Here is a 23,344-nt window from a genome sequence, read left to right on the forward strand (position 1 = left end):
CTAATTGTTTGACTAGAAAAACCAATGGAAAGAAACCCACAGAGATGTCCCAGTTTGAAATAAGGGAAAATATTTTTTTTTATTTTAAATTTTCTAATAAGAAAAAACAATACTAGAAGCTCATACATCTTGCACTTGTAGTTGCTAACACTCGCTCTCTCCATTTGCCACGTCACTGAATTCTACATCACTTGACCAAATACTATTGGTCGTAAAACGTGTCCCCTTCGATCCATTGTCCCTAAAGCGAGTACATACTATTATACTACTCGCGCGCGTTCACAATCTGAATATCAAATATATAGCGCGGCATTGGAGGGAAATTACAAAAATTAGCCAAAATTTTTAAAAATAAAAAATAAATTAATTTTATGTCTTTTTATGAACTGTACTGTTATTTCACCTATAAATAAATACTTAAATCAAACTGTTAAAGCAGCAGAAGTCCCTTTGGTTTCTCTCTCCTTTTTGAATCTCTAAAAGTCTTTGTTTTCTAGAGAGAGAAAGCAGCCAGTACAGTAATGGCGTTCTTATCATTCACAGGGAGGCTTCTCTTCGTATCAGTCTTCGTTCTCTCCGCTTATCAAGAGTAAGAAACTTCATCATTAGTTAAGTTCAGATCTACTCTGTTTTTCACTCTTTTTTTTTTTTTGGTTTTATTTATGTAATTTCAGTATTTATACAACTTTATCTGGTATTATTAACTTGCATTGAGTTATTTATCGTTATGTTTTAATTTGCTATGTGGTTCTCATTAGTTAGAACTAGTATAAGATGAGTTGGATCTAGTGCAATTTAGATGAACTAGTAGACTAGAATTGGAATGAAGTATTATTGTTAACTTGCATTGAGTTATTTATTGTTATTTTTTTTAGTTTGTTATGTAACTAATTGTATTTTTTAGTTAGCTAGGGTTCTGTCCTGAGTTAGAATTAGTGTATGAGGAGTTGGATCTAGTAGGATTTAGATGAACTAGTTGACTAGAATCGAAACTGAAGTTTTAGGAATTTAAGCTATATACACCGATGGTGTAAAGATTTTATAGTTCAGATTTTGAGAATTAAACTTCTCAAATTTGACTATGAATTTGGACATAGAATCTTAAGTTTTTTGAAATAAAAATTTACATAATTGGAAACTACATAAAAAGTACTAGTATTAGTCATAGTAATTAACAATTTAAAATATTTAAAAGGCATATGAAAAAATCCTGATAAATAGAACTCCTTTGACTCTTTGAATTTCGAGTTGTATCAAACAAATTGGAATGGATGCAGTAGTATTTATCAAGAGTTACTTGTAATTACCTAATAATGGACCTGATTGTGTAAAATATATTTACACTGTCAGCCATAGAACGTGTGATAGCATGTTGGTTATCACCTTTACCATATTAGAATTAACGCTTATCAAGAGATTACTTGTAGTTACCTAATAAGTGACTTGATTGTATAAATATTTTTTACACCGTCAATGCATAGAATTTATGCTCTTTAGAATTTGTTCATATGGCTTTTGATCAGCTATTTGTTTAATTGTTTTAGCTTATACTTACTAGTTACTTTGGTAGCGAAGTTAAGCACGTTTGGTTGAATGATTGTGTTTGTTCGTCACTATCTATGTATCGATCTAATTGAAGAGTTAGGTTTTCTTATATAAGTTCTATGCACTAACGGTGTAAAAAATATTTGCACAATCAAGTCACTTATTAGGTGATTGCAGTATAAGGTCACTCATCAGGAAATCTCATGTAAACTTCTATGGTTGGCATTAAATGTTAACTTGGTAAAAATATTGAGTAACCTACTATCACAAGTTAAATTACACTAAGTATAAAACATATCAGTATTGTTAATGTATATAATTGAATGCTACTTTTATATTTATTTTACAGAAGGCTATTTTATGATACCTTGCTATGTGCAGCATTAGTTGAGATATAACAATAATTGTTCTATTAGTTTGCCAGAGTTGCAAAAGCTATTGCTTGGGAGTGAATTTGTCTTAAGATTTGCATAGATTGAAAAGTTTTACCATAAAAAAAGAAACATTGACTTGTAAATTTTTGATTGTTAACACTTATGAAATTTTGTTATCTATAGTTTGTAAGAGTCGTAAGAGGTGCCCGATATTTGTACTAAAAATTGTTCCAAAATATTTGTCCTTTTATAAGAAAAGAAGGCACTATTTTCTTTTCTAATTCCACCCTTATTGATAAAGGTAATTTAGTCAAATATCCATTATGATTAATGCTATTAAATGATTTTCTTAATAGGTTTGCAAATGACTGATAAATCATTTAATAGCATTAATCATAAGGGTTATTTGATTAAATTACCTTTATTATATCTCCTTAAAATGAGTAATAACTGTCGAGAGACATGTTTGAGAATCATTTATCGGAGAAAGGGTAGATTAGGGAAAAAATAATTAATGCTTTCTTGATTTCCTAAAGCAACACTTATTTTGGATTAAATTTATTTTGCTATTACAACATTTAGGTTGGCATTGGGGCCTAGTAACATTTTTCTTCTCGGAGTTAACAGTCCAAACTCGCCTCTTGCTTGTGTTGTGTTGTAATATAGATCTTAAGCTGAACTGCTCTGTGCGAAACATACAAATGTCAGTTCAATATCTTGTTAGAAACTCAACATAAGCTTATTGGTTTGGTAGAAACTCAACAAACAGCTTACTGTTTTTCGGCTTACCTATATTTTTTTATGTTCCTGGGACATGTCCATGTAAAGGAAGCTGTTAGTTTGGGGAATAGGTACGAAGATATGGAACACAATGCTGCAATGCCACAATCACTTATATTAGCCAGCAAGTTGTATTCCTATCCCAGTGTTTTGGTAAGCGTTAAACGCAAAAAAGCGACGAGGCCTCGCTTCACAGAAGCGAGAAGCGCGAAGCGAAGCGCGCACTTTTTTCATGTGAAGCGCAACTTAACACATAAATAAAAAAAATAAAATAGGCATAGATAAATGGCTAAGAACTCATTAAAAATAATATATTAAGCAAATGTCTTTATGCCATTGAATAATCAAATTAAATTTACTACAATCAACAATAAAAAAAAAACAATTAATTCACTGATAAATTGTAGGAAACAGAGCATAAATTGCAGAAAATAGAGCATATAGCAGCATAAAACAGAGCACTTTTAATAACAGAAGAAGAAGTCATTTAGGGCACAAAATGAGAAAAATTGAAAGAATTCCATTAGAAGAAGAATAACAGAAGAAGAAGACCAGAAGAAGAAGAAGAAGAAGAAGAAGAAGAAGTTGAAGAAACTTACCGAGATCTGGAGAAGAAGTCGTTGGAGCAGCAGTGGTCGTTGCTGGAGTTCGCTGGAGAAGAAGTCGTGTATGTTTGTTTGTTCACAGATGGTTTATTTGCCAATTTTTTTTAAAAAACCCTAGCTGATGCCTTTTGTTCGCTTAAGCACGCTTTTTCTCACTTTTTCTACCGGCTCGCTTCTTGCTTAAGTGAGAAAAGCGCACGCTTTTTGAATGTGAGTTGCCTTTTTAGCAGAAAAGCGCTAACCCAGCGCCTCGCCTCGCTTCATCGCTTAAAGCGAGAAGCGAGCGCTTTTAATAACACTGTGACCTATCCTTTATGTAGAATCATTGTTTAAGAGGAGAAAATAGTCAAACAAATGTTGTAGAGATATATTTATACTTATGATGATAATCAGGTTCAATCATGCTGCCCGTTCACCAGGAAGATATAAATTGATATTGGTTACCTTTCCAAAGAGCAAAGCTTTAGGCTTGTTTATGGAGCAATATACTGGCTGACAATGTTCCCCAAACTTTCCTATACTTGCTGCTTCTTTTTATTTCATACTTTTGTTTTAAGATGTTGTCTCTCTACCCTTCGGGGTAGGGGTAAGGTCTGCGTACATACTACCCTCCCCAGACCCCACTGGTGGGATTATACTGGGATGTTGTTGTTGTTGTTTTAAGATGTTGAAGAATATTGAAAAAAGATGTTAGACATAATTAAAAAGTTACACACTGAGGTCTTTAACTCTTAATTGCATACGTGCCTCATATATGATGGCTTTTTATAGATTCAGCGAATTTGGGCTTGATGGTGGGTCAGCAGCAAAGGCTTTAAGCCCAAAGTTCAATGTTTTCTCAAAGCATGTGGCGACACACACAGGATTTCAAGTACCACATGTAGAGGTAACAATTTGGCTTTAGTTAATTAAATTTGGTTTTAACAATGTCTATTTTGTTTGTCTAACTTAAGATATGTCATTTACAGATGAAACATCTAGTGTTGGGGGCCTTAGTTATGAAGGGTCTTGGAAGCGTTCTTTTTGTCTTTGGTAGCTCTCTTGGAGCTTACATCCTGGTGTGTATCTTCCATTTCCTCAAATTATTCGTCGAAGTTGCTTTGTTAAAACAAGTGAATTATTTGAACTTGCTTGCTTCATCCGGCTGATTGCATCTTGATCTTGGTTTTCGTCAATGAAGCTTTTGCATCAGGCCATTACTACCCCCATCTTATTTGACTTCTACAACTACGATGTTGACAAGAAAGAGTTTGCTCAACTTTTTGTCAAGTTTACTCAGGTAAGCCAGTGGATGTCTCTTTGGATTTTTGTTTCTTGCATTCATTACGAACTTGCTATTTCTGAAGCGAAACTTGGCAAGGTTTTATTAAGTTGTGTATTTTGCACTATCTTTTTGACAGAGCCTGGCACTTCTTGGCGGGCTGCTCTTCTTTATCGGCATGAAGAACTCTATGCCCAGGCGATCCACAAAGAAGAAGGCGGCTCCTAAGACAAAAACAGTTTAAGGGATAAGATTCAGTTTTGTTGTGATTGATTCGCAGCACGATAGCCCCTGAAGAGTTTCTTGTAAGCGTTGTATTTTGCAGTTTTACTGCACTCTCATTTTGCTCTCTTTTTGTTGAATTTCCAAACTTTGTAGCTCGTTTATGTTATCTCGTTTTTTTGAGGATGTAAGTTTCACTCTTTAGAAAATGGATTTAGACATCAATTAGTCCAAAAATAGGGGACATTTAGTTGACATAGCAATTGCAATTGCTTCTGCTGTAGTTTATTTGATAGCTTTTGTTGGTTCTCACATTCTAGCTTTCTAGTCTGCTCATGTCGATTTGCACCCAAGTTTCCTATTTGGTCAAATCAATATAGCCATTCTTAGTGATGCTATTTAGAAATTAGCAAGTATTTATTTTGTTCTTAAATTTTAAACTAAAAATCCTAACTTCATGACAATTTAGGATATTTTTGTCTTGAAAATTTGAACTCAAAAATTGAAATTCTAACTAATTCTTAAATAGTAGCCTTTTAGAGTGACTACCTGATGTTAATTCTTCTTACTTATTATGTATGGCTCAAGGAGTAAAAGACAGTGGAGAAATCTTATAATAATGAAAGAGAAGTAAATCCAACAAAATAGTGAAAGACAAAAATAAGAGTGAGCTTCATTTTCCTTTTCCCCCCTTAAACCAATATAAAGGTGAAAGATATTTGTTGGTCACTAGTTGCAAACTATATTTCTTTTCCTTTCCCAATTAGGAAAAATAATACGTAATAAATAACATTGATGTTTTTAATACAAAATTTAGGAAATTCTCTCCTTTGCATCTTCTCAATTCTAACTCGGCCATCATTCTTTTTCCACCCCATATGCAATTCCCATAAATTCTTGAATTTTTAGCATCTGGGGCTAAGTTTTTTGAAGTTAAAATGATGTTATCGTTTTATATTTTCTAGCACCTTATCTTAAATTCTTTGTATTTCACATTATTCTCTTGGTCATTCATCAAGGGAGCAGTAGCAAAAGGTAGTTGATCAAAGGGAGAAATTCAAAAATAGCCAGATTTACAACTGACCGTTCACAAATAGCCCAGTTTCAAAAGTAATCGAAATTTAGTTACTTTTTATGTAAAGATAAATATGAGCAAAAATACTGTTCAAAACTTGGAAAATACGCCAGTATATTATACTGGAGTTCCAGGATAAGTATGCTGGATCTCCAGCATAATATGATGAAGTTCTAGCATAAGTACACTAGAATTCCAGCATAATATACTGGAGTTCCAGCAAGTATAATTGTCCAGTATAATATACTGGAGTTTGGAGCACCGGTGCTCCAGTCTCTAGTATATTATACTTAGTCAGCAAAGTATACCGGTCCAGCATAATATGCTGGAGTTCATACACAAGTGCACCGAATTCCAGAATATTATGCTGGACCGGTCTCTGTTGCAGCAAAATAGTGGCTATTTTTCATTGACTTTGTAAACGCTGGCTATTTTTGAATGATCAGTCCGAAAATTGACTATACCGTGCTATTTTTACTTGATCACATTATATTTAGCTTTTGGACTTTATATATTTTGATTTTTGAATAAATTTAAAGAATCGGCATCTATGATATTTTCTGATGCTGGCAACAGCAGCATATACTTTTTCTAGCGCACATATATAGAATCAACTAAACGAATTTTCAGCTTTTGTTAATCATGCATGTTGTAGTTATAGTTATTCCGGCATTCTAAAAAAAATGTAGAGAATATGTGCTTTCGTAATGGAATATGAATATTTACACAAATAGTTGGTCAGATTTTCGATTTATTTTTCCTACTTGACGTACATAAATTACACACTGACTATATATATTATAGATGGATTATATGTATCCTATACTGTTTGCAAAAAAATTTCAACATACGTGAAAAATTATAATTACAAACATAAAAGATGAATAATTTTATTGATGAGTCTTTGTGAGTACAATTCTGCTTGTTCCCTTAATTCTTCTCTCTAGTTGTTTTCCGTGATTCGAGGGCTTAACCAGTGTATTTCTCGAACGTAGGATGATGCGAGCTTTCTTGGGATGTATTTGATCTCCATGAAAGGAAGAACATCCGTTGATCACTTGGCGGTTTTGAGAAAGATAATATTTGATGTTTTTGATCTCTTTGTGAATATACCATGAAATTTTATGAAATTTTGAGATGCTTTCAAAGGGAATATGTGACCCCTTTTATAGGTGTAACTAGGTTTTTTAGTAGAGTAGCCTCCAAGAAACTTAACAGATTCTACTTGTAGTATCTTAAATTTAGGACATAACCTAAATATCAGATGGATTTGATCCGATAAAATTTTGATGTCTACCGATTATATTTAAGCAGTTGAGTGGGCGATTAGTTAGAGCAATTCCTTCTTTCATCGTAGAGGCAAGTTGTGTATTAATCAATCTATAGTATTCAGTGGCGGAGGCAGGATCTCCACGAAGGGGGTTCAATTTCAAAATTTTTTTTTGTATCTAGTGGGAATTGAACTCATGACCTTATGTAGATTTTGAACCCCCTTGACCACTAAACTATACTTTTGGATTGTGTTAAGGGGGTTCAAAACTTAATATATAGAGGTAAAAAACAGATTTTGCCTTATATATACAGTGTATTTTTTCGGCGAAGGGGGTTCGAGTGAACCCCTTGCGCCCCCTAAATCCGCCCCTGATAGTATTGGTCACTCATATAACGTTGCATCTTTCGTGGTAAATTGGCAAACAAAAGGCTACAATTGCATGTTGTTTAGTTAGTTGTTTGCTTCTTGCTATAGAATTTTGTTTCGTTAGTTGCCATCTCTCTTTACCAATTAGTTTCGTGTTGAAAGAATGATGGAATTTTTCGTAATATATCGTATTACATTTTTTTTTCAACAGGTACCGATGGAAACTGATTACTAGTTATTGAGCTAATTTGAAGCACTGCATAATTAATTATGCTTCTTTCTAAAATGGGAAATAAAATTTAAAAAAATATTTCTTTGTAAAAAGAAGATTTCATACAATAATTCGCCAAAGTTAGGATAAAACTTCAGGAAAGGATAAGCTATCAGTGGGATTCTAACTATATACACACACCAAAAGCACAAATTTTTTAACACTAATAGTGGGATTCTAATAGCCAAAAGCATAGTTTTCAGATGGGTAATTGAAAAATAGTCGAATTCGCAAAGTCATTGAAAAATAACCTCTATTTTCTTGCAACACGAAAAGTTCCAGTATAATATACTGGAGATTGATGTACCTGTGTATGAACTTTCAGCATGTTATGTTGGAATTCCAACACACGGAAAGTTTCAGCATAATATACTGGAGATTGGAGCACCTGTGTATGAACTTCCAGCATATTATGCTGGACCAGTGTATTATGCTGGAACTCCAGCGTATTATGCTGGAATTTCAATATATTATGCTTGAATATATTCGGATTTTGAACTGTCGTTCAGATTTATCTTTACATGAAAAATAGCTAAATTTCGATTACTTTTGAAACTATGGCTATTTTTCAATTACCACTCATAAATCTGGTTATTTTGAATTTCATTCGAATATGGCGGGATTATAAAGACGACTCAAAATTAAAGGAGTGGATCCCAAAAATATGTCGAGAATAACTTAACAATTACACTTTTTTTCCGAGAAACTTTCATAAACCACTATGTTGTAGTGGTTATTAACTAGTTGTAGCTACCATTTACTATATTACTTCCTATAGCTATATTTTCAGATTTTTAGAGTGTATTCGATGTATTTAAGCTACTGTATTCATGAATATAGTAGCATTTCTAGGCGTGAAACAAGAGATTACAGCTAGACAAATTTTTGTATTCGAGTGTATTCGACTGTATTCATGGCGTGAAACATGAGATTACAGCTGGACAAATTATTGTATTCGACTGTATCACGACGTGAAATATGGGATTACACTGTTTTTAAACGAAAAGTGAATCAATTAATATAATAGACTCCTAATATAACTCAACAAACTCAATTATAACACACAAATTTTGTATTTCCAGTTATAAAAAAGATTCTCAACCGAAAAATACCCCAAAAATATAGCAATCTTCAGAGAAATTATATAATACATCTGAATACATAAATTATATTAATTAAAAAAAATATATTAATACATTCAAGGAATATAGCGAGACAGTGCATACAATAAAATACATAGAATACAACGGGATATATTGAAATACAATGAAAAAAAGATAGTGAATACAATGAAATACATAGAATATAACAAGATACATTGAAATACAATGAAATAAAAAGACAATGAATACAATGAAATACAGCGAGATCCATTGAAAATACATTGATACATATTAACTGAAAATACAAGTTCCATTACAGCGGGAAAACATCTGTCAAAATCTTTCCTTCTTCCATTGCTTTTTCAAGAGCAATTGTTTGTAAATGGCGACAATTTCACTGTCTTTTGTTTGGTTGTGTCGACTTTGTGTACTATTTTAGCAAATAAGAACATTAGACCTGAGAGAGAAATTTCACGACTTCTTCTCCTTCTCCAGCGAGATTGAAATTCGACTGTGAATGAGATTGGGAGGCTGAGGGCGGCGGTATCAATGAATAACGGCCACGGTCGGAAGGGTGACGGTGGCAATTGTTCTAGCGTCCGGTGGAGGAGAAGACATCGGGAAGTAGAGAAAGAGAGAGAGAGGGAGAATAGATATGGGGTAGGGGATAGGAGAAATTTGAGGAGATATAAGAGAGAAAAATGATACAAAGCTTATTTTATGGTTTAAGGGTATGAGGTAACCATAAATAGATATTTGGCTATAAAAAATCAAAAGGTAGCTATGGAATATAATTTTTTAAAATGGTATTTATTTAAAATAAATAAGGTATCAACCTTTGCTATATGAGGTAACTAATCCTTTTTTTCCAACTTTCATTACACTTAGGGGTCGTTAGGTAGGGTGTATAAAAATAGTACGAAATAAGGTGTATTAGTAATGCAAGCATTAGTTATGCAGATATTATTTCTTATCTACTGTTTGGTGTGGTGTATTAAAATTATATAATGCATTGCATAATTTTAAGAAAATAGCTGTTTACAAAAATGCCCTCCATATTCTCTAGCTTTAAGGGACTTTAAGGACAATTGTGTCTTTAACCATATTAATGCATGCATTAATAGCCTTAGTATTACTATGCCATGGTTTTCTATGCATTACTTATACATAGGATAATACCAAGTATTAGTTATACACAAATTAAAAAAATATACCAAACAAGGTATTAGTAATGCATAGAGCTAATGCTTGCATTATATTTTCTAATACCTCCTACCAAACGACCCCTTACAAAATAGTTTTATACAAATTGCTCTTTGAGAACACTTGTTTTTCACAATTCTCTTCCAACACTCCCTAACTCTTAAATGAGCAAAGATGGAACCAGAATTTAAAATTTATAAGTTTTGAATTTGCCATCTAATTCTTAGTCCGTTATAGTTAATGGATTCACAATGTTAAATATTTTTACATATTTAACGAATTTTCTAATACAAATATAATGCCTAAGTAAAAGTTACAAGATTTATCTGAACCCGTAACTAATACTGTAGCTCCCAACTAAACATAAATTAAGGACAATACTCCTTATATAAAGGAGGAATGACTACCACACATATAAGCTACAAAATTCGTCTTCTTTTTATTCTTTCAAAAATGTTTTCTTCCAAATTCTTTAGTGGACTACACATATCATCTATAATTCAATAATCTTGCACTCCCTTTTGTTTTTTCAGGTGGTAGAATGTTTGTTGAATGACTTTTTATGCCTTTTATAATTAAATATTCAAGAATAATTCACCACTAGAATATTTTATTTTCTCCATTCTTTAAATCTCCCCTCAAAGTTTTTGCTTTTCTTTAGAAAGAAAAAAACAAGAAACATATTACTATATTCTATCCTCATATTGGAGAATTGTGTCAGATTATCACAAGAATATGTTGATCAAGAACAAGATCCCATTCTTACAAATTGGCTATATTTTCTTGTATTTAAATTCTTGATCTTATTGTATTAGTAATTTGTCAATTACTAGAAGATGGCTATTATGGGCATTTTCAAGAAGTTCAAACCTCATTTTCTTATGATTTTAGCTCAGATTTGCTATACTTTTCTATACTTCATAACTGAAGCTTCCTTCAATCATGGGATGAATCCTCATGTCTACGTTACTTATCGGCATATTGTTGGTGGTTTAGTTATGTTACCATTTGCCTATTTTCTCGAAAGGTACGTATATATCACTTTTCTCTAATCCAAATACATGCACTAAAATAAAGCTAACTCGGTACACAAAGTATCTCACGTTCACGCAGGGTCTGGCAAAATCCGCATCCCAAGGGGTGTGATATAGACAACCTACCCTAATGCAAGCATTATCGGCTGCTTCCACGGCTCAAAACCTATTAGTCACATGGAGACAACTTTCATAATAACTTAGTATAATTCAATTGTTATAGTAGGCTATCTGCTTTATTTTTTCCGATGGCCAGTTCCATTTCTTATGGAATAGTTATATGTATTTATCTTTCAAGTGACCTGATAGTGTAAAATCAGTGCATAATAGTTAATCCTTTTTAGGGAGGGAGGGGAAACTGCTATGAAATGTTTCAAGCTATTAGCTCCTCTATTCCATTTCATATGACACTATTTTTTTATTTTTAATCTGAAAATAATTTAACTCAAACTTACTATCTTTTATAGCCATACAAATTTTATGGCATATTCAATATCATATAAGTTCAAAAAGGCTTACAATCATACAAACGTCATGACATATTCAATACTCCAACTTTCAAAAGTCTTCATTTCTTTCTTAAATTTCGTGCCGAGTATGCGATTAATATGTAAAGAATTCTGTTTCTTTTCTACAGACAAACAAGACCAAAGTTGACTTTGGCTTTGCTATTGGAAATCTTTGTACTTTCTCTTATGGGGTAAGCTCAGTTGAACATCATATCATCCTTTTAAAATATAGTTTTGAGGAGAATTTTTTTTTTTACTAACAGTTTGTTTTTCATGTCAGAGTGAGTTTGACGTTGAATATGTACTTTGTGAGCTTGAATTTCACTTCTCCAACTTTTGTATCTTCTATGGTCAACACTATTGCTGCATTGACCTTTGTATTAGCAGTAATATTCAGGTAATTAAATCTCAATAATTTCAAGAAAAGAACGTAGACATTAGTAGTTTATGAAACTAAAATCTAACTATGTAGTAGTATTTACTTAAACTCATCAATTAAAAGGATTTGAGTTCTATGTACCGCCAGTCAGTATAATCAGGATTTTCACTAAGGCGTGTCAAAATTTAAAGAAATAATTACATGAAGAAGTCAAGGGGATAAAATATATAGAATATATACATAGAAGAACAACTTTTACTTGCCTAAACGTTGTATTTTTTTCCGGCGAAGGAGTGTTAATTGACACCCTTTGGAGCTATGTAGCTCCGCCACTGCTGACAGTGTAAAAATCTTTACACCATCAGTGTGATTTTGACATGCTATAACATGTCACTTAACATTTATTTTGTTTACTGATCGACGTTACCTGCTATTACCTATTCAGCCGTGGAAACTGTCTTTTGAAGAAATGCAGGGGAAGACTGCGTACAACAGACACTTGTGGTCCGGACCTTCCCCAGACCCCGTGCATAGCAGGAGCTTAGTGCACCGGGTTTCCCTATTTAATCGATGTTATATGTTATTACTTATTTAGTGACCTGGTAGTGTAAATATCCTTTACACTGACAGTGCATAGAATTTAAACTCTAATTAATTTTTTTTGTTGTACTAGGTTGGAAGTTGTAAATGTTGGAGATCCTAGGGGAATAGCAAAAATCTTAGGAACACTGGTTTCATTGGCTGGTGTAATGACAATGACATTGTACAAAGGAGCTTGTCTGAAAAACCTATGGCAACCTCTCATCTATATTCAAAGAGGAAGCAGTTTTGTGCATGAAAATTGGCTGAAAGGGTCCATTTTGACAGTTGCTAGCTGCATTACATGGTCCATATGGTACATCATGCAGGTCCTTCTATGAAATTCGTATCTGTTAATTCCGTTCGTCGAAAGATTATACTGTACAAATAAGATAAATGAAGCTTTTACCCTATCTATTTCGAAACCAGTTTTGCACTGTAAACTGTTGTATGATGATGGTACAGGAGCAAGGGCGGAGTTAGCAAGAGGGAAGGGGTTCAATTTAATCTTTTTCATCGAAAAATTATACTGTGTAAATAGGGTTAAAAAAGTGGAACTTTTCGATTACGCATAAACTGTTGAATCTCCTTGACATAGGAAAATTTTATAGTATAAAGGTAAAGGGGGTTCAAAAGTTGCTTTAAATAACAATTCAAATCTCGACTAGGGCATTATTTTGAATCCCCTTGTCTGAACTCCTGGCTCCGCTCCTATATAGGGGCTTCCCGACACCCCATTTTGCATGTGTTTAACAATACAGAGACGCTTGGATCTTGATTATGTGTTTTTTTTTCTATTATGCTCGGCGTTAAAGGTTCACTTAGCGAGCTTTAAGTCGTTATCAGATGCGGATCCAAAATTTAAGCTTAATGGGTTAAATATTTAAGGTTCTTAGCGTTGAATCTATTATATTTTTATAAGATGAGTTCAGATATAATATATGTTTGCAATTTTAGGAGATTTATACACATAACTTTATATTTCACCATTGAAAGTACTAGATTCAAATGAATTGGTGCTGCTGCACTGCATCCACCTCTGGCTGTCGGATGCCTATCACAGCGAATGTCGGTCACAGCCGTCTAATTTTGGGTCATGACAAACTTGTTACAGCTTGAAATTAAGTTGAATTCTCTTTTCTTACTAGTTTACCAAAAAAATTTACAGGCTTACACACTAAAAAGATATCCAGCACAATTGTCATTGACTACATGGATGAGTTTTGTTGGAGCAGCACAATCAGCTTTTTACACTGTCATTGTACAACATAAAAGAGCTGCTTGGACCATTGGTTTCAACATTGATTTTTGGTCTACAATATATGGGGTAAGAAGAGTCCAATTATTTCTCTAATGAAACTTAATTTGGATTTATTGTGCCGGGCCTTACGTGTGGGTATTATTATTATTATTATTATTATTATTATTATTATTATTATTATTATTATTATTATTATTATTTTTCGAAAATTTTCTGGTTCTAATGTTACTGTCATTATTTCTATTGTTTTCTGTTGATAGTACTAATAAATTGTCTCTCTTTTCGTCTTTGTGAGCAGAGGGTCTACCGAAAATAGCCTCTCTACTCCCTCGGGGTAGGGGTAAAGTCTGCATACACACTATCTTCCCCAGACCTCACTTGTGAGACTGCGTATAATAGACCCTTGTGGTCCGGCTCTTCCCCGGACTCCACACATAACGGAAACTTAGTACAACGGCTGCCATTCTTTTGTTGTTGTTGTTGAAACTTAATTTGGATGTGACAAACTTTAATGTGTTGTTTTTAATTTAAAACAGGGTATAGTGATCTCTGGTTTAGTGGTGTTTATTCAACTTTGGTGCAATGAGCAAAAAGGACCTGTTTTTGTAACTATGTTCAATCCACTATCAACAATATTAGTGGCAATTCTAGCATACTTTGTCTTTGGGGAAAGGCTATATATGGGCAGGTAAACAATTCTGTCTTGTTTTCTTCTTTTCTTTTTTGTAAGTGTGAGGAGAATAGAGGTGGATTATATGAACATAGGGAAAAGTTCCAAGTATACCTTAACGGGTTGCGCTCGTTGTGGGACTTAACCCAACACCTTACAGCACGAGCTGATGACAACCGCTTGCGATTTGTCTTATATATAACCTCCATTTACCTTTTAGCCTATAGGAGCCCCCATCATTATATATATATATATATATATATATATATATATATATATATATATATATATATATATATATATATATATATATATAAAATATTTTCTTATTCTAAAAATCCAATTTTTTCTTCATATTTTTTCAGCATAATAGGAGCAGTAATAGTCATTGTTGGCCTTTACTTGCTCTTGTGGGGAAAAGAAGATCCCAAATCAGAGAGAAATGATGAAGAAAAATGCAGCACAATCAAAAGAGAACAACATGAAGACCATATGATGCCAAAATTAGCATCAAATGCAAATGATTTTAAAGCAAAACCTTAGAATATATACTAAAAACCAAAACAATAAACAAATACAAATTCAAGGAGAAATTTCAGGTAGGGAGCGATTCTCCCTTAATAGACCTTATGCGGCACAAATCTGAATTACTCTGACCAATGATTACCGGATAATAGATGGTCAAAAGGCTAAAGTGGCATGTGCACTTTAGACAAGAGATTGTTGTATTAGTTTAGTGCTTCATTTTATTAGTATCCTTTGAAGTCAAGAGAGATTAAACTAATTAGAAATAAATGTGGATTCTAACAATCATCAAATTATACAAGAGATTGTCTTTGTTGTGGCATGGTACTGATCATTTTAAAGAGTCCAAAATTTTTACAAGCTCAAGCCAGAAGTAAACAAAGAGCGGTAGAAGAGAATAAAGTGTTGCGCCCATTTTTTTCTTTCATAGTTGGAGCAAATGGAAAGAGACGTCGTGCAAGAAGACTTTCGCAGGTGTCACTAGACACGCTTTTGATAACGGCTCGATCGTGAAAATCAATCCCAATCAAATCTATGGAAAGGAGATCCATCCAACAATGTAGAATCAATCCCAATCGAATCCATATGCCACTCTAGCTTTTCAAATTTTCAAGAATCAATAAAATGGTCATATCTTTAGCTACAACTGCTGAGAAAAGTACATAAATAAAGACCAGTTTATAGGAAAAATATACATGAAAGAGAAAAAGAGATTACCTCTCCCTATATTTTTCTATTTTCCACAGCTTCTTCCAAAAATTTCTAAACAAATCCAAGAAACTTTACATCTATACCAACAAAAACTACCAAATTCTGAAAATAACCCCTCCCCCCCACCCCAACCCCCCTATGACTCTAAGTGAACTGGTAAAACTGCATTTCTTGATCCTCTTCCATTCCCAAATGAAAAAAATCTTTTAATTCTACTACTACTACTACTACTACTACTACCTTCACTAGGACTAACATTAGGAACTTGCCTTTGCTGCTGCATAATCTCTTGAACTGCTACGTAAAGTTGTCGATCCGACGCCGAATCCATTGAGAAAGATCTCCTGGTTGGTTGAAATGTGAATTGTTCATCCTTGTTCCTAATTATGTCAATGCATTCATCTCCCATACTTGAAACATGGTTCAATTTTTTGACTTTTGTTTTTGGTACATTTGGTTCAATTTTTCTAGTAGAAGGACTAATTGATAAATCCCCTATTTCTATCACAACATAGTCTTGATCTTTAGGAGTGATGATTTGATCCAATTGGGAATTTGTTGTATTTTTTGATAATGAGATGCTAATTCTACAAAGTGGACAATTTGCATTATTTTGAAGCCAAATATCAATACAATCAATGTGAAAAACATGGCCACAATTTGGAATGACTCTTAGCATCTCATCTTCTTGAAACTCATTCAAACAAACAACACATTCACAAGAAGTTGTTGTATTTTCTTCCCTTTTCTTGTATTGGAAAACGGGGATTGAACGAATCACTGATTCGTTCAGTCCCTCATTTTCCACTGCTTGTGAGTAAACCGTTAAAGGGTCTTCAATATTTCGACTTCTTGAAAATGAAAATGGCCTCAAAAGATCAACTCTTTGCCAATTCAAGCAACATTTGATGACAAAAACATAGTAAATGACTAGCAAGAAAATAATAGCAAAAATGCCTATAATAGCTATGGCAATAATTGGAAAACTAGAATGAGAAGAAGAATGCAAATTAATTGGAGGACTTTTCATGGGAGAAATTGATTCTAAATCCATGTTGTTTGAGAACTCGGGAAGATCTGTTAGTCAACTAGATTATTATTATTATTATATATATATATATATGGGGAGGGACGAATCGGAGCGACAAAGGGCTGAATCTCAGTGGATCGTGGCAGCAAAGCCACTCTGCCACTTACAATACCCCGTCACGTATTTAAGTCGTCTGCAAAGGATTCTACCCGCCGCTCGATGAAAATTGTACTTCAAGGCGGCCACCGCGGCTCTTCCGATCAACTAGATTATGCTCGTGTAGTTGGCCGTTTAACGTATGCTATGCACTGCACTAGGCCGAATATTAGAAAGGTGTCAAAGAAGATATTGAAAGGTTTGTAATTTTCAACACTGAATGAGATGAAGGACCAAAGTCCTATGAGAAAAAGGGTCAAATATTGAAGAAACTTTGGGAGGGTATTTAATGACAAGAACATGAAGAATTATCAGAGGAGATATCAAATGAATAAATGAACATATATATAATATGAATTTTGGGAAATATTTTAAGGTGAGAAGCAGATGGAAGTGTGAACATAGAGGTGTAGTTGTTGACTGCTGTCTATTTTCCCAATTAGAAAAATCTTAGTTGGCAAAAAAAATAATTTAAGTGTTTATTTCTCGATCACATGAATTTATTATTAGTAATCGCATTAGAATAGGGTGAGATAGATGTGATCCACCTTTAATTAAAAATTTCGAGTTTTAGCTTTGAGAATACAATTTTTTTTAAGAGTATGCCTATTTTAACTGGTCTCGTGAATCTAACTTAGTTGGGTCAATAAGTTTAGAATTGCATAATTTTTAAGGTGAAAATAGCACGAGCAAACCAGTTTTTGGACTGGTAATTGAAAAATAGCCAGCGTTTGTAAAATTATTAAAAAATAGCCATTATTTTGCTGCAACACGAAAAGTTCCAGCATAATATACTGGAGATTGGTGTACCTGTGTATAAACTTCCAGCATATTATGCCGAAACTCCAACACACGAAAAATTCCAACATAATATACTGGAGATTAGAGCACGTGTGTATGAACTTCCAGCATATTATACTGGACCAGTATATTATGCTGGAACTCCAGTATATTATGCTGGAATATTTTACGGATTTTGAACAATGTTTTTGTTCAGATTTATCTTTATATGAAAAATGACTAAATTTCAATTAATTTTGAAACTGTAATTATTTTTTAATTACCATTTATAAATTTGACTATTTTTGAATTTCACCCACCTTTAAGCTAGACCCGCCCGTTTGGCTACCCAAATTTAAAATCCTACATTACTAGCCAATAAAGTTGTACGCGTTTGCGATGACGAATTTAATGGAGAAGTTTTATTTTGTATCTCATACAACTTACATTAGTTGTATAAGGCTCCTTTTTGTCTCACAAATTTATGGACCCCAATCTTACACTTTTGGGTCCACAAAAATCTGGGTCCACAATAATATGAGACAAAAAAATTACCTCATACAACTAGTGTCAGTTGTATGATACACAAAATAAAATTTTTCAATTTAATGGGACCCAATCTAAACAACCGCCAAAAAAACCCCCAGAAAATCATTGAAAAAGAGAAGGGAGATAACACACTCGAAAGTCAAATATGTGAATGTAATATATCATTTTTTTTGTTTTTAAAAAACAATGATGTGCTAATGTTGATTATTTTATTGGATGTTTGTTATCTACAATTAACAAAGATATAAAGTAACTCTGTTGATTAATACTAATATATATAAGAAAAAACCACTTAACAATTCTTGTTTCTACTAAATTTAAGTCCTGATTTTTTTTTAATAATTTTCAACCACTTTATTGACAATTTTGATTAATGAAATCTGAAAACAAAAAAGAAGTAATACTTAAAAGGACATTCGTTGCATAAAGTATTCGTTATTCACGCAGGGTACGGGGAAGGGCCGCACCCCAAGGGGTAAGATGTAATCGTCTACCTTAATGCAAATATTAATGACTTCTTCCATGACTCGAACCCCTAACCTATAAGCCACACGGAGACAAGTTGTCACACGGAGAAATTATATGATTTTTTTTGTTGAATTGTTGTCACACAGTCAAAGGAAGCTGCAACTGCTATGAAATTTCTTAATTTTTCAACGTTTAATAATATTAGATCCATAATCCACGTGATTCGAACAGTATAAAGCCAAGACCTTTCTCTAAATATAATTATTTTGTTTTGGTATTTTTCTGAAAAAAGGAAAAAGAATGAAAAATAAATGTTTACGCGGTATACTTTTGACAATTAGACACTATACTTTATTGAGCTTCGATTGAAAATTTTATAGTCCCAACATCTTTATGACGACTTCTTTTAGTCCTATATTCACATTTGTTGATAAATATAATGAAATCTTAAATTATACTTTCTCTGTCTAATTCATATGACATACTTTTTTTTTTAATTTGTCAGAAAAAATAATATATTTTTATATTTGTAAGCAACTTAACTTTAAACTTCATATTTTTTGCTTAGTGACATGATTTGCCGGTTACACATATGCATGTCTATGACATGTCTTAGACTATAAAATTTAAAAATATTGTTTCTTATTTTTCAAATTTCGTGCCTAATCAAATGATCACAAAAAATGCAAAGGAGGTACCATTTGATCAGTAAAATATTAGACTTACAGATGTATTGGAAAAAAATTGTCACTAATTGTAGTGATTATAAAAGTGGGGAGTCTTGGCGTAACTGGTAAAGTTGCTGCCATGTGATTATGAGGTCACAGGTTCAAATTGTAGAAACAACCTTGCAGAAATACAGGGTAAGACTGCGTACAATAGACCCTTGTGGTCCATCCCTTCCTCGGACCCCGCGCATAGCGGGAGCTTAGTGCACCGGGCTGTTGATGTGATGATGTAGTGATTATAATATTACTTGTTGTTGCTCCCAAACGCAAGTATACGTGGTCGACAAGTAATATAGGATTGTAAGTCCAGATATCGTACCCATAGGGACTTGTGATTAACTATCAACTAAATTAAACCAAACAATTAATTTATTCAAGCAAATCCTAAAGTATGAATATTTAATTAAAATTAATCTAGAGTAACAACTTAAGAGATTAAAGAAAACAATGACAAGTTTAAAGACGAATTCAATGGGAGAGAATATTCTAGAGCTATGGGTTAGCTAACAATCCCGTTGAGTTTTCCACTTAAATCATCTAATTAATTTATCTGGTTTATTGGTTGACAGGGTTAATATTGCTCGTAGCCTTCTCCGAAGTAAAACTTGCCTATTCAAGCTAATCTAACGCCTATAATATTCCTATGGAATTAGAATTAACAAGAACACATTTATAATTCCTGTATAGTAACCAAACAAGGCGATTAGGTATATTCCTATCCTAATCGCAAATTCGCCCTCCCTAAGAGTTAGGATCTTGCTCTACTCAATCTTATATGCAATCTAGAATTCCCTCTCCCGAGTTTAATCCTAAATTCATAGATAATATTCAATTGGTGATCAATCAATCAAATAATTAAGCGCAAGATCGAATAAATAAATCAATATGATAAAATAATAAGAACAATTCAAGCTTCAAACTACAACGTTCATGTAACACCCAAAACTCTAGAACTAATAAACTATGAAACTAAAAGAAGAGAAGAGAAAAAACTAGTTAGAAGCCTCCTCCCAGCGTGGTGTGTGTTCCTCCACGTGAAGTCTCCTTCAAAGTATGTTAGATCCCCTCCAAATTAGGTTTAAGACCTCTTTTATACGAATTGAGATTTTTTAGGACCGAAATAATCTTGTGCCGGACGAATTTGGACAAAATTCACGTACCAAGCATCTAGGGCAGCGCCTTGCACTGGCCACGATGCTGGAGGCTGTAGCGTTTCAATTCTTTCCGTCTCCAATTCTTTCGATTCTTCTTTTGAATTGTAAAATGTTCCTTTGTTGTCTCCACTTAGGGGACAAAACCCAAAGGGTGTCCCTTTTTTTTATTATTTTAATTTTCTTTCTTTTTCTTTCACGTTTTATCTAATTTTGCTCCACATCTCTTCATCTTCACACCGTTTTATTCCTACATAGTTAAAACATAATATTAAGCACACAAAATAATATAACTAATACTCAAATGACGATTAAAAGTACTAGAATATGAGATAACAATGGGTAAATATATGTATTTTTGGCCAAACATCACACCCCACACTTAGACTCTTGCTCGTCCTCGAGTAAGCATTAAAACCACTCTCAATAAATCAAGCCTAGAAACACCACCACTTCGGTAGATACTAACAATTAGGCCCTATAGCAACTCAAACCATTAAATATACACTTCCTCATCACCGTGCAAGACATACAAGTCACAAACAAACAACAAACTTCTAACCCCCTAACCCCATAGACGGACTCCAACTTACCAAATTTAAGTTCACTCACCTACTATGTCAAAGAAGCTAATAACATCACATATCTATCATGAAACAAGTGCCCTCACAAGAATAAATAGTCCATACACTCAAATCAAAGAATTAATATAATATAAGGACTTATCATCGAAGAACAACTCGCGCACTCACAACAAATTCACATGTATGCATAAAGAACCATAAACTTATTCATTATTTACATCTCTACTAATTAAGTATGCTTGAGTAGAATCAAATAGGACTTTAACGGGTTGTAATGTTGGCTAGGGGACGGGTAGGAGAACTATATAATAGTGACTTACACTTCCCTAAGCACCTTTGCATTTTTCAGCCCTCTCTTCATCAATTGTTTCGCAAGTATTTCCCTCATATCAAGAACGTTTCATTTTTTCGAAGCAATATTTTTCATTCTCTTATATTTTTCATGTCACATTCTTTTGAAGAGAGCTTTTTCATCACTTTGCACTAACGTTGGTCACCATTTTTCACTTAATCATCCCTTTCTTCAAATTTATCAATTTATATCACGGTCTAAACAACGGTGCTCAAGAAAGCAGGATGCAAAAACTAGGGATTCAACAAAAGGATCAAGGAAAAAAAATACGGCATCCAAACAAAAGGCTACATGCTCAACGAGCTAACTAGTGGCACACTATCTAAAAGGACTAAAATTCACAAGACATATCAAAGAAAGTCTATTATCATCTTCTAAATAGAGCAACACTTTTATTTCGTTTCAATAACATACAGGGCAAGTTCTAGATTAAGATGCAAAACATGGAATATATGTAAGAAATCCTCACCCCACATGGCACCAGTATCAATCAAGATGGATCAAGTCTACTCTAAGATAGACAAGATCATAGCGAACAACAAAATAATAATAAATTATATGTAGAGTCATAATCCTGAGCTTAGGTGTCAGAAAGTGTAACGACTCGACTAGTCGTTTTGCTTTTTAGAGCCCCGTCCCCCTAAATAAAACTTCCCGCACTTGCTTTAACTAATTTACGACCCGCGGGGATGGTTGGTTCGGCAGTTGGGAGAATTTGGGTTGAAATATGTTCATTTGATTTCTTAAGATTTTCTTAAAAGGTTAAGTTTGACTTTGGCCAACATTTTTAGCAAATAGACCCGGATTCGTATTGTGACGGTCCCGGAGGGTCCGTAGAAAAATATGGGACCTGGGCGTATGCCCGAATCCGAATTTCGAGGTCCCTACCCCGAGTAATGAATTTTTATTAGAAATTGTTGAACTCAAAATTCTAAGGATTTAAAGAAACTAAATAATAATTTATCACGTTGGTGTCAGGCTCGTATGTTGGTTCCGAAGCCCAGTACAAGTCCAATATAACATTTAAGACCTGCCCGCAAAATTTAGTGCCAATCTGAGTAGTATAAGTATGTTTCGGCACGTTAGAAGTGAATTTAAGAGCTTGAAGTTCATAAGTTTGATTCAATTAGTTTTAGGGGGGTGATTCGTAGATTTAGCGTTGTTTCGGGTGTTCCGAAGGTTCGAGCGGGTCCATTTCATGATTTCAGACTTGTCGGTATGTTAGGGTGGGGCCTGGGAGCCCCAAGCGTCAATCGGATGAGGCTCGAGTGAAGTTGGAAAAGTTAAAAAGAGCTGAAGCATCTGGTTTCTGTCATAACCTCACATGCGGTTGGTAGCTGCAGGTGCGAGACCACAGAAGCGGTCGTCCTCTCGCAGATGCGGCCAAGGCAGACTAGGCCCAAAACCGCAGAAGCGTCTGCGCAGAAGCGACTTCAAGATCGCAGAAGTATTCCCAGCCCCGCTTGGCCAATTCCGCAGATGCGGCCACTTTCTCGCAGAAGCGGGACCGCAGATGCGGAAATCGCTGAAGCAGTGAGCTTCATTTAATACGGGCTCCAGTCATTTTTGCCCATTTTGCACTCGTGTATTGGGCGAATTTGGAACTCTTGAGAGAAGATTTTTGCCTAGCATCTTGAGGTAAGTTTATCCCCCTTATTTCTAAGTTTAATACTTGAGTTTTGGGTAGGTTAACACATAAAGATTAGAAAAAATCAAGGGATTAGAGCAAAACCTAAGGTTTTGATAAAACTTAGATTTTACCACGGAATTGGTTATAAAATGAAGTAGAAATTATATATT

General features: G+C 33.8%; 3 protein-coding genes across 3 annotated transcripts; 2 read left to right on the forward strand and 1 right to left on the reverse strand.

The window, feature by feature from the left end:
- Positions 1–428: 428 nt before the first annotated feature.
- On the forward strand, positions 429–5,099 carry LOC107822226 (uncharacterized). Its single transcript, XM_016648748.2, has 5 exons — positions 429–589; positions 4,076–4,190; positions 4,273–4,362; positions 4,485–4,583; positions 4,705–5,099. Exons 1-5 carry the CDS (start codon positions 522–524, stop codon positions 4,807–4,809), a joined length of 477 nt encoding a protein of 158 aa, XP_016504234.1. The 5' UTR covers positions 429–521; the 3' UTR covers positions 4,810–5,099.
- A 5,423-nt stretch (positions 5,100–10,522) lies between these two features.
- LOC107822225 (WAT1-related protein At5g07050-like) lies at positions 10,523–15,633 on the forward strand. The gene is made up of 7 exons (XM_075242453.1): positions 10,523–11,105; positions 11,750–11,812; positions 11,902–12,018; positions 12,674–12,908; positions 13,748–13,906; positions 14,377–14,528; positions 14,876–15,633. The coding sequence occupies exons 1-7, from the start codon at positions 10,915–10,917 to the stop codon at positions 15,051–15,053; spliced, it is 1,095 nt and encodes a 364-aa protein (XP_075098554.1). The 5' UTR covers positions 10,523–10,914; the 3' UTR covers positions 15,054–15,633.
- Positions 15,634–15,816: 183 nt separating this feature from the next.
- Positions 15,817–16,863, reverse strand: LOC107759033 (RING-H2 finger protein ATL16-like). The gene has a single exon (XM_016576899.2). It carries the CDS (start codon positions 16,798–16,800, stop codon positions 15,883–15,885), a length of 918 nt encoding a protein of 305 aa, XP_016432385.2. The 5' UTR covers positions 16,801–16,863; the 3' UTR covers positions 15,817–15,882.
- Between the last annotated feature and the right edge of the window lie 6,481 nt (positions 16,864–23,344).

The sequence above is a fragment of the Nicotiana tabacum genome, chromosome 21, assembly GCF_000715075.1.
Source record: "Nicotiana tabacum cultivar K326 chromosome 21, ASM71507v2, whole genome shotgun sequence".
Lineage (NCBI taxonomy): Eukaryota > Viridiplantae > Streptophyta > Magnoliopsida > Solanales > Solanaceae > Nicotiana > Nicotiana tabacum.